We start from the raw sequence: 12,258 nt of genomic DNA on the forward strand, positions 1-12,258 counted from the left end.
CGCCAGTACATCTCCGCACCAAGTATTGTTTGTAAACGATTTTCCTACCAATTAGCTCGTTTGAGCTGACAAAAAAAAAAAAACCCATATAAAAGAGGCCTATTAAGGCCCACATATGATACGTTATTGCAGCCTTTATATATGAATCGAGTTCGTATATTCTGCTCTAACAATTTTCTTCCTCCTCGACATCATCAAACGAGTAACGGACTCGCCATAACAAAAATCGCCGGAGACGCAGCTCCCTTCGCTGATTATCTTACACCGAAATTTTTTTCACGGCGCCGTTTGTCTTCACTCCGTCGCGTACAATTGTAGCCTTCTGAAAAAATCACGATCTGATAACAATCAGGGGAGAGCAACAAAAAAAAGAAGAAGATCAATATGGGGAACGGTAACAGTCTCGATCTTAGGGATTTTTTTTGGCTTAGTAAATCGAATTATGCGGTCAGGAATTTGGGAATTTTGATGTTTCAGGTGAAAGAGGAAGACCTAACAAGAAGATGAAGTACGCTGGGAAGGTTCGTGTTAAAAAATTTCATCATATGAATTTTTTTTTTTTTTTTTTTTTTAAGGTTTCTTCAGTTCAATGCTAGTTAGTGTGTGTAATTGAAGTCTTCAGATGAATTGTTTATTTATGATTTAGGGCGTTTCAATGGAAGTATAATGTGATATTAGTGTGAAATTCTCAGGATGATCAGAAGATGAAGAACATCCAAAACGCTGAAGACTACTATGATGATGATGCTAATGAGGGTTCTCGTGATGGTAACATTGATTACTCTCTAGCATAGTTAGATACATTTTGGAGGAATATTATAAAATTGAAAATACTTGAATAATGGTTTTTTGAAGGTGAAGGAGAGGAGAAGAAGAGGGATTTTACAGATTTGGAGTTGAAGCCAGACCATGGGAACAGGCCTTTGTGGGCTTGTGCTGATGGAAGGATATTTTTGGAGACGTTTTCACCTCTCTATAAACAAGCTTATGATTTTCTTATCGCCATTGCTGAACCCGTTTGCAGGTCCTCATCTTACATATTTGTTGTAAGAGATTTCGATTTTTTCTTGATTATATCAATGTATAAGTTATGATTTTGGATTTGATTTCAGGCCAGAGTCAATGCACGAGTATAATTTAACTCCACACTCGTTGTATGCAGCCGTTTCCGTTGGTCTTGAGACAGAAACTATCATTTCTGTTTTGAATAAGCTGTCTAAGACTAAGCTACCCAAAGAGATGATTGATTTCATCCATGCTTCTACTGCTAATTATGGTAAAGTGAAGCTGGTTTTGAAGAAGAATCGTTATTTTATTGAATCCCCATTCCCTGAGGTAAGTTATCCAGACTTATCCTCTTTCTTTCTATAGTTTTGTGTATTGGATATTTGTTTAGTTTTTCTGTTGGTTTTGCTCACTCTTTAAAGATAAACAATCTCAGGTGTTGAAAAGGCTTCTCAGCGATGATACTATAAATCGAGCTAGATTTTCTTCTGAGGTACGATGAACTCCTCCGTTTAGTGCATTATGTTTGCTGTTCGTGGTTTAGATCAAATGTTCTCAAAGGATTTTGCATCTTTTGTTACCAAATTCGCAGGTTCTCTTGGTTTCGTCTTTAAATTTTAAGTTCTCTTGAACTATGTTTCTGTTGGTAGATAAACTCATTATCCTTTCTCATTAAGCTTCTTGATTCATTGAATGTGGAGTTCATTTTTCTTATACCTATATGAGTTCTCCTCAGTATGTCAAACCAACTTGATTTAACTTTTTTATGCTAGCCATATTATGACGGTGATGGATTTACGATTGGCAAAACAAGCGGTGAAATTGAGGCTGGACCCGGAGAGCTGTTGAATGAAGCAGAATTGGCAGCAGCAGCAGAAGAGAAAGAAACTCACTCGTTTGAGATAGATCCTTCACAGGTGATGAGTTGTATTGATGAGTTGGTAGTGTTGTATGATCTTTATTTAACTTGTGGTGTCATGTTATTTTGGTCTTGGTGTGTAGGTGGAGAATGTGAAGCAGCGTTGCTTGCCAAATGCCTTGAATTACCCTATGTTAGAGGAATATGACTTCAGGAACGACAATGTTAGTAACAAATATTACACTTAGGCCAATTTTTACTTACCAGCGCTGCAGGTTTGTGATTGTTAATAACTTGATGGTGTCTGTCAGGTTAATCCTGATCTTGACATGGAACTGAAACCCCATGCACAACCGAGGCCATACCAGGAAAAAAGTTTGAGCAAAATGTTCGGGAATGGTATATCTGTCCACATATTTTTTCTTAGTAATTCAGTTATATGGCGACTGTTTAATTATAAAACGTCTCTTAGATATTTAGATTTGTACTTTCGTACAGTGTTCTGATCTAGCTTCATTTTGGAACTCCTAATAGATAAGTATCTTTGTAATTTCTCCTGAAAAATTGTGACTGATCTAGAATCTTGATTCTGAAGGACGAGCAAGATCTGGGATTATTGTGTTGCCTTGTGGTGCTGGTAAATCTCTAGTTGGGGTTTCTGCAGCGGCTCGTATAAAGAAGAGTTGTCTTTGTTTGGCGACGAATGCTGTCTCGGTGGATCAATGGGCATTCCAGTTCAAGTTGTGGTCTACTATAAGAGATGACCAGATATGTCGTTTCACTTCTGATAGTAAAGAACGATTCCGTGGAAATGCTGGTGTTGTTGTGACAACCTATAATATGATTGCCTTTGGTGGTAAACGATCTGAGGAAGCAGAGAAGATTATAGAAGAAATGAGAAACAGAGAGTGGGGGTTGCTGCTCATGGACGAGGTAATCAAAAAGTTCTTAATATGACGTGTCTTTAAAGTGAAGTTAGTGTTGCTAGTAGTTTCTTTGCGGAATAGTCATATGTGGTTCATCGAGAAGGTGTATCCAGTGTTGAGCCCATGAATGTTCTCTATAAACAATTAGTTTCCATTCAATGCTTAACTTTTCAAGATTTATGTTTTCTTGATAGGTGCATGTGGTTCCGGCCCATATGTTTAGGAAAGTTATCAGCATCACAAAATCTCACTGCAAGCTAGGACTTACAGGTAATTGAAAAGTTCATTTTCATCTACCTGTTATGTATACTTCAGTTGCAGAAGCTAAGTTTCTTTTTTGGTCTTTTTTGTTCAGCCACCCTTGTGAGAGAAGACGAAAAGATTACAGACTTGAACTTCCTTATTGGCCCGAAACTATATGAAGCCAATTGGCTAGATTTAGTTAAAGGAGGATTTATTGCTAATGTTCAGTGTGCTGAAGTATGGTGTCCTATGACCAAAGAGTTTTTTGCAGAATATCTGAAGAAAGAGAACTCCAAGAAAAAACAGGTTCATTAATATCATTGTTCTCCATTTTCCTCGGAAATTTACTGGAAAAAGAAATCTTAGATAGTATGTTTGTTTTATCTAACACTAGAGTCCATGAAATTTTAGTCACCTTTAAATATGGTAAACATCAATATAATAGTGAAAATGCTCTACTAGATCACCCTGTAATTGTCCATGGAAACCTCTTGACATTTACATATGTTGTCTTTGGGTATCTGCAGGCGCTTTATGTCATGAACCCTAACAAGTTCAGAGCCTGCGAGTTTCTGATTCGTTTCCATGAACAACAACGTAAAGATAAAATCATTGTCTTTGCAGACAATCTTTTTGCACTTACAGAATATGCAATGAAACTCCGGAAACCGATGATTTATGGTGCAACCAGATTCGTAAAAGAACCTATTTGAGAGCACATTTTTTTTGTGTTTCATTCAGTTTACAATCTGATAATTATCTTTGTTCAATATTTAGCCATATTGAACGAACCAAAATTCTGGAGGCGTTTAAAACCAGTAAAGACGTGAACACAGTCTTCCTATCAAAGGTATGAACATTGTTTCCTTCATTATAGAAATTTGTCTATTCCACGTTCGTTAGGGAACTTAATTTCGGTTTGATTTCTTTGACTACAGGTTGGTGATAACTCTATATATATCCCTGAAGCTAATGTGATTATCCAGATATCGTCACATGCTGGTTCTAGACGTCAAGAGGCTCAACGTTTGGGTCGTATTCTTAGAGCTAAGGTGTGATTTTCAGTATTACCCATCACAGTAGCTCTCTCTTATAGATCCTCTTGTTGGTTGGATCCAATAAGTTTTACTTCTCCGTGATCAAAAACAGGGTAAACTTGAAGATAGAATGGCCGGTGGAAAAGAAGAGTATAATGCATTCTTTTACTCGCTTGTTTCGACAGATACACAGGTAAATCACTAGTTTGGGTGAAGTAGGGAATGAAACCTATGTGTCTCTAGTGAATAGCTAGCTGATTTAAGGACTGGGAATATGTTTGAAATTGCAGGAAATGTATTATTCAACGAAAAGACAGCAGTTCTTGATCGACCAAGGTTATAGCTTCAAGGTAATAACAAGCCTCCCACCTCCTGACGCTGGTTCAAGCTTGAGCTACCACAGTCAAGAAGAACAGTTGTCTCTTCTCGGAAAGGTGCTGAATGCTGGAGACGATTTGATTGGTCTAGAGCAACTCGAAGAAGACACAGACGAAATGGCTCTTCAGAAGGCGAGACGAACCATGGGGTCGATGAGTGCAATGTCCGGTTCAAAGGGAATGGTGTACATGGAATATAACTCAGGCCGTCACAAATCTGGTCAACAAATCAAGAAACCTAAAGACCCAACCAAACGACACACTATCTTCAAAAAACGTTACGCGTGAGAAAAGAGAAGCTCTTCGAGAGTATATTCTGCTCATTTTTTTCGGCTCGATTTGTATTTCGAGAGTATTGGGCTCAACTTGAGAATAAGAAAGCCCATATAAAAGAGGCTTATTAAAGTCCATATTTGACCCGTTACTTGTAGCCTTAATAATATATGGAGTCCGAGTTTTGCATAAAACCAGTAAACCGACTCCGCCATACCCGAACCCGACACCGAATGAAAATCAAAATCAGCCGGAGACGCAGCTCCCATCGCCAAATAGCTTTCACGGCGCCGGTTGTCTTCTGAGAATCACGAATTGATAACTTCATTTGGTAAATACAAGACATAATCTCTAAAATCGATCCTTCTAGAGGAGCAAAAAGAAGAAGAAGAAGATCAATATGGGAAATGGTATCAAGCTCGATCTTACTGATTTTATGCATAGTTTATCACTTTATCGAATTATCCGGCTAATAATGGGGAAATATTTGATGTTTCAGGTGAAAGAGGAAGACCCAACAAGAAGATGAAGTATGGTGGGAAGGTTCGTGTTGAGTGTTTTTTTCTCTACAAATGAATGTTTCTAGTATAGGGCTCTTCAATGGTAGTTAGTGTAATTTCTACTGTAAAAAAAAAAAATCTCAGGATGATCAAAAGATGAAGAACATCCAAAACGCGGGAGATTACTATGACGAAGCTGATGAAGATTCTCGTGATGGTGAGTTGACTGACTACTAGACTCGCTGTATTGGTGGCACTCATTTACATTTTTGGAACTTAATTGGATAGAAATTGTAATGGATTTGAAGGTGAAGGTGAAGGAGAGGAGAAGAGGAGGGATTTTACTAAACTGGAGTTGAAGCCAGATCATGGGAACAGGCCTTTGTGGGCTTGTGCTGATGGAAGAATTTTCTTGGAGACGTTTTCTCCTCTGTATAAACAAGCTTATGATTTTCTTATCGCCATTGCTGAACCCGTTTGCAGGTTCTCATCATTACATTTTTTTTGTTTTTTCAAAGAGAGATCGATTTTTGTTTTGATTATGTACAAGTTATGATTTTGGATCACTTGTTATTATTTCAGGCCAGAGTCAATGCACGAGTATAATTTAACTCCACACTCGTTGTATGCTGCCGTTTCCGTTGGTCTTGAGACAGAAACTATCATTTCTGTTTTGAATAAGTTGTCTAAGACTAAGCTACCTAAGGAGATGATTGATTTCATCCATGCTTCTACTGCTAATTATGGGAAAGTGAAGCTGGTTTTAAAGAAGAACCGTTATTTTATTGAATCCCCATTCCCTGAGGTAAGTTCACAAGACTTATCCTCTTTCTATAGTTTTTTTTGTATTGGATATTTGTTTAGTTTCTTTGTTTGCCTAGCTCACTCGTTAAAGATAAACAATCTCAGGTGTTGAAAAGGCTTCTCAGCGATGATACTATAAACCGAGCTAGATTTTCTTCTGAGGTATGTTGAGCTCCTCCATTTAGTGCTATCCGTGGTTTCAGGATTTTATCTTGGATGAAAATAGATACCATGATCTGTTGTTCTCAACGGTTTTTGCATCTTTTGTTACCAATGTGGCAGAGATATATATATCCTGATTCTCTAAGGTTCTTGGTTTCGTTTTTAAATTTTAAGTTATCTTGGACTATGTTTCAATTGGTAGATAACCTCATTATTCTTCTTCTTAAGCTCCTTGATTCATTGAATGTGGAATTCATTTTTCCTCTACCATTGTATTCTCCACAGTATGTCGAACCAACTAAGATTTAACTTTTTTGGTAGCCATATTATGGCGGTGATGGATTCACGATCGGCAAAACAAGTGGTGAACTTGAAGCAGGACCCGGGGAGCTGTTGAATGAAGCAGAATTAGCAGCAGCAGCAGAAGAGAAAGAAACTCACTCATTTGAGATAGACCCTTCACAGGTAAGTTTCTCCTGATGCTGCTGAAGAATATTTGTATTGACGAGTTTGGTAATGTTGTATGATATTTACGTAACTCGCGGTGGCATGTTCTTTTGCTCTTGGTGTGTAGGTGGAGAATGTGAAGCAGCGTTGCTTACCAAATGCCTTGAATTACCCTATGTTAGAGGAATATGACTTCAGGAACGACAATGAGAGTAACAAATATTACACTTAGGCCAATTTTTACTTACCAGATTGTTAATAACTTGATGGTGTCTGTCAGGTTAATCCTGATCTTGACATGGAGCTTAAGCCCCATGCACAACCGAGGCCATACCAGGAAAAAAGTTTGAGCAAAATGTTTGGAAACGGTATAGTTGCCTGCATTCACACTTTTTGCCTTAGTAAATTGGTCGTAAGAAAACTGTTCGAATTGATGGTGAACTTCTGGGGATGTATTGAACCTACTGTTTCAAATGATTTGAGTTTTAATGAGTACTTCCCTGTGCATTACCATACAGTGACAGAGTGACTGATCTAGCTTTATGGTGAATTCACTCTAAATAGATAAAATTTATCTTTGTAATTATTTATCAAAATATATATATATATATATATATATATCTTTGTAATTCCTCGAGAAGTATTATGACTGATCTAGAATCTTGATTCTGTAGGACGAGCAAGATCTGGGATTATAGTGTTGCCTTGTGGTGCTGGTAAATCTCTAGTTGGAGTTTCGGCAGCGGCTCGTATAAAGAAGAGTTGTCTTTGTTTGGCAACGAATGCTGTCTCAGTGGATCAATGGGCATTCCAGTTCAAGTTGTGGTCTACTATAAGAGATGACCAAATATGCCGTTTCACTTCTGATAGTAAAGAACGATTCCGTGGAAATGCTGGTGTTGTTGTGACAACCTATAATATGGTTGCCTTTGGTGGTAAACGATCTGAGGAATCAGAGAAGATTATAGAAGAAATGAGAAACAGAGAGTGGGGGTTGCTGCTCATGGACGAGGTAATCAAACAGTTCTTAATATGACGCGTGTCTTTAAATTGAAGTTACTGTTTGCGGAATAGTCATATGTGGTTCATTGAGAAGGTGGTTAAGCTCATGATGTACTCTAAAACAACAAGTTTCCATCCAATGCTTAACTTTTCAAGATTAATGTTTTTTTTGTAGGTGCATGTGGTTCCGGCCCATATGTTTAGGAAAGTTATCAGCATCACAAAATCTCACTGCAAGCTAGGACTTACAGGTACTGTAACTGGTTCATTTTCACATACCTTTTATGTGTTATACTTCAGTTGAGAAGCTAAGTCTCTTTTCTGGTCTTTTTTGTTCAGCTACCCTTGTGAGAGAAGACGAAAGGATTACAGATTTGAACTTTCTCATTGGCCCAAAACTTTATGAAGCCAACTGGCTAGATTTAGTTAAAGGAGGCTTTATTGCTAATGTTCAGTGTGCTGAAGTATGGTGTCCTATGACCAAAGAGTTTTTTGCAGAATATCTAAAGAAAGAGAACTCCAAGAAAAAACAGGTTCATGAATATAAGCCCTTTTTGCATTGTTCTTTGTTAACCTCAGCAATTCTCTAGAAAGAAAATATGAGATTGTTAGATACCTGATCTTTATGTTTGGTTCTTCTGATGTACTAGAGTCCATGAATTTTATGTAGTCTGAAAACTTGAAATATAATATGCATCAATATAGGTTCTTTTATATTTGGAAAAGGCTTAATAGAATCACCTGGGAATTGTCTATAGAAAGTAAACCTCGACAGTTGTTCTGACATGTACATATTTTGTCTTTTGGTATCTACAGGCACTTTATGTCATGAACCCTAACAAGTTCAGAGCCTGTGAGTTTCTGATTCGTTTCCATGAACAACAACGTGGGGATAAGATCATCGTCTTTGCAGACAATCTTTTTGCGCTTACAGAGTATGCAATGAAACTCCGGAAACCCATGATTTATGGTGCAACCAGGTTCGTTAAAGTTCTTTTAAAACACAAATTTGCGTTTTTACTTAATTTATAATCTGAGATAATTCTCCCGGCGCAATATGTAGCCATATCGAACGAACCAAAATTCTGGAGGCGTTTAAAACCAGTAAAGATGTGAACACAGTCTTCCTATCAAAGGTAATATAACATGTTTTCCTTCATTATAGAAATTTGTCCGTTCCATGTACGTTAGGGAACTTAATTCCGTTTTGGTTTTCTTGACTGCAGCTTGGTGATAACTCTATAGATATCCCTGAAGCTAATGTGATTATCCAGATTTCTTCACATGCTGGTTCTAGACGTCAAGAGGCACAGCGTTTGGGTCGTATTCTTAGGGCTAAGGTTTGTTATTCGATATTATTACTCCTCATTTAAGTGTCTCTCTTAATTCATCATGTTGGTTGGTTGGGGATCCAATAAAAGTTTTACTTCTCGGTGATCAAAAACAGGGTAAACTTGAAGATAGAATGGCCGGTGGAAAAGAAGAGTACAATGCATTCTTTTACTCACTTGTTTCGACAGATACACAGGTAAATCACTAGACACTAGTTTGGGTGAAGTAGGACATACACCCGAATCAGAATCGAAATATAATTCAGTTCTATGCCGCCGGACTGTTTTCGAAAACCCAATTCATAACCCGAATTCTGAAGTCCTGAACTGAAAACAAACGCCCATATGGAAGTGTCTCTAGTGAATAGCTAGCTGATTTAAGGATTGTGAATATGTTTGAAATTGCAGGAAATGTATTATTCAACGAAAAGGCAGCAGTTCTTGATCGACCAAGGTTATAGCTTCAAGGTAATAACAAGCCTCCCACCTCCGGACGCAGGTTCAAGCTTGAGCTACCACAGTCAAGAAGAACAGTTGTCTCTTCTCGGAAAGGTGTTGAATGCTGGAGACGATTTGATTGGTCTAGAGCAACTCGAAGAAGACACAGACGGGATGGCTCTTCAGAAGGCGAGACGAACCATGGGATCGATGAGTGCAATGTCTGGTGCAAAGGGAATGGTCTACATGGAATACAACTCCCGTAACAAATCGGGTCAACAATTCAAGAAGCCTAAAGACCCAACCAAACGACACAATCTCTTCAAAAAACGTTTCGTGTGAGTAAGACAAGAGCTTTTGGAGAGTTTGTTCTGCTCATTTACGGTATGTTGTGATTTGTAACTGTTTGTTTGTGCTCTGCAGAGCTTTACTTTGTAAGTTAATACATATCTTACTTAAGAATGATTATAACTTACGGTTTCTTAAATCAACTATACAGTCATCGTTGTGCTTATTTTCACCAATTATATTGATTTATATTTCTTATCTGAGATTTATGAATTTATGAATCCTCAACAATAATTATAAAATAAAATCAAAATTTTTTTGCCCTTGAAAGTAAGATTTCAGAAAACATCTTATTGGCTGACAAGCATATATACACACCAAATTCAACATATTTCCAACAAATTTTACTGAAATTCTTTATGTTGTATCTATCCCAGTGATGTAAATTGAAATCCATACTAATCAAAGGTAGGGACAATTTACTTTGTTGCTAAAACAACAACAAACACAAATTATGAACCACTTTAGTTGTTACCACCGTACCGTCTAACGGTCTAAGTCTCTAAAAATAACAATTGGCAAATATCATTTCTGTTTAAACTAGCTCATTTTTATGATGTTAAACTATAAAATATTGAAAATGATAACGAAGAAACAAAATAATAAATTCTGAAATATGAGAAGTGTATTTCTATTTCGAGGCTAGTTTGCAATTGTGGGGGAAGTTGGTAGGATACCCCGACAAACAACAACAGCAAATATGTATAAGATAATTTGATTAATGAAACAAAAATGAATATTAAGTGCACAAATATATATATATATAGAGAAAGAGAGAATGAACATTAAGGTTCGTCCCACGTAAGAGGAATATTACTTGTTAAATAATTCATACCCCTAACCCTATGAGTATTTCTTTCAAATTTCTATGTATTTTACTATTTTATATGTATACCTTTTGTGTTAATTCTTTAAGCTAGACCTATACAAAAGGTCTATGTAGGTAGCAGCATATTGACCACTTTTTCAACGACATTTATTAAATTTGTCAAGCTTTGACAAGCTTCACGATCACAAAACTTCAAATGCCAACTCCTCATTGGTTGCAAATAAAAATAATACTACTGATATCAGATTTGTATTTTGGTATGTTGCCAAAAACATTTTCTATCGTATAATTTGTGAATATAAATTAATAATTTTAAATGTAAGGATTTCTCTTATATATATATATATATATAAAATAAAGTCGATGTAATTATCAAATTTGTTTGTTTGTGTCTCTCTTTTATATCTCGTCAAGTGGAGCATAACAAAGAGAATAAGTAAACTATTTTCCGTAAAGAAGGACCAGATTTGAGCTCAAATCGTCATCACTTCCTTTAAGATCACAATTCACAGAAAGTTATATTTTTGACACATCACACTTCCTTTTTTGTCAACAACAACACATAACGTATTAACATGCAAAAAGAAAAATGCGAATCCAGAGTGCTACATTTTAAAGAGCGATTGTTAGTAACTAGTTTGTAAGTATAACGTTGGGAAACCTTTGATCGTTAAATTCAACAATTTGCAATAACTTGTGTAGTCTTGTGCTCGAATCTTAGAACCGACAAGGAAGAGTATAAATTTTTATATTTAGACTAATAATTGTCGAGTAATCACATCTATCTAATCTGTTATAAAATGCAATTGATCAAGCTATTGTTAATTAAAGGAAAAAATTATGGTACTAAAATTACCTGTAGATGGAAAACAACACTCTATTAGTACGTACAATTACACAGAAGATTTTTAACGAGAATATAATGCGGTTGGTCAAAAAGATAAAACTTTGGAATCATGCTTTGGTTAGTTGATTATATATTATCCTATCATTACCCAATATAAAAGTATTATTATTTCCCCCATTAACTATATATGGTACACGAAGAAGAATCTATATATTAGATTTCCTTACCAATTTAAAGTAAGATTTATTATTTTCCTTCCTATTATTATATTTTGTTAACTCGCTTCATAATAATATATGAGTACTTTAACCTCACCCGAAAAACAAAACTTACAAAACAAAATAAGATCAAGATTTATCACTACACTGCAAATAGACTACATGTACATTTTAAAACATGTCCATGGAAATATAAGATAAGAGAGAAAACGGACAAAAAAAACAAAAAACAAGCTGATACGTTTTGAAATTTTTATGAAAAGAAATACTCAACAACTGATTATAATCTAACACACAGTTCATGTCATATGCTAGAAAGAAGAATTACTCTGATCTTTTTTATTTTATTTTTTGAACTCAAACTTGAGCTTTCTTGGGATTACGTCCATGTTACAACCTCACTAGCATGTTTTTGTATATGGTGGGATCCGAATCCGATCTAAACTATTACAAACCTTTTATCATTATGTGTTTTCCATAAACATGAAAAAACACGGGTAAATGAACTATGATCCACATCTCGATCTATATAACCTCATCATGTTGTTTATAAGAAAACAAATTTTGTGTAAACCGATGGCTTTATGTGAATCCATGGCTCTACTGCTTAAT

General features: G+C 36.1%; 2 protein-coding genes across 3 annotated transcripts; both read left to right on the forward strand.

Annotated features, from left to right (window-relative positions):
• Positions 191 to 4,955, forward strand: LOC104724505 (DNA repair helicase XPB1-like). The gene is made up of 17 exons (XM_010443001.2): positions 191 to 394; positions 478 to 521; positions 693 to 768; positions 856 to 1,024; positions 1,113 to 1,335; positions 1,442 to 1,498; positions 1,779 to 1,922; positions 2,008 to 2,088; positions 2,176 to 2,263; positions 2,460 to 2,797; positions 2,985 to 3,060; positions 3,146 to 3,339; positions 3,561 to 3,721; positions 3,808 to 3,883; positions 3,972 to 4,085; positions 4,183 to 4,263; positions 4,361 to 4,955. Exons 1-17 carry the CDS (start codon positions 385 to 387, stop codon positions 4,733 to 4,735), a joined length of 2,307 nt encoding a protein of 768 aa, XP_010441303.1. The 5' UTR covers positions 191 to 384; the 3' UTR covers positions 4,736 to 4,955.
• Positions 4,929 to 9,918, forward strand: LOC104724504 (DNA repair helicase XPB1). Of its 2 annotated transcripts, none has more exons than XM_010442999.2 (17): positions 4,929 to 5,130; positions 5,220 to 5,263; positions 5,365 to 5,437; positions 5,529 to 5,703; positions 5,803 to 6,025; positions 6,130 to 6,186; positions 6,508 to 6,651; positions 6,761 to 6,841; positions 6,914 to 7,001; positions 7,308 to 7,645; positions 7,811 to 7,886; positions 7,975 to 8,168; positions 8,452 to 8,615; positions 8,699 to 8,771; positions 8,862 to 8,975; positions 9,083 to 9,163; positions 9,375 to 9,918. In XM_010442999.2, the coding sequence occupies exons 1-17, from the start codon at positions 5,121 to 5,123 to the stop codon at positions 9,744 to 9,746; spliced, it is 2,307 nt and encodes a 768-aa protein (XP_010441301.1). In that variant the 5' UTR covers positions 4,929 to 5,120; the 3' UTR covers positions 9,747 to 9,918. The 2 variants fall into 2 exon arrangements, with proteins under 2 accessions (XP_010441301.1, XP_010441302.1); XM_010443000.2 differs by having other exon boundaries at positions 5,535 to 5,703.

The sequence above is a fragment of the Camelina sativa genome, chromosome 11 (assembly GCF_000633955.1).
Source record: "Camelina sativa cultivar DH55 chromosome 11, Cs, whole genome shotgun sequence".
Taxonomy (NCBI): Eukaryota; Viridiplantae; Streptophyta; class Magnoliopsida; order Brassicales; family Brassicaceae; genus Camelina; species Camelina sativa.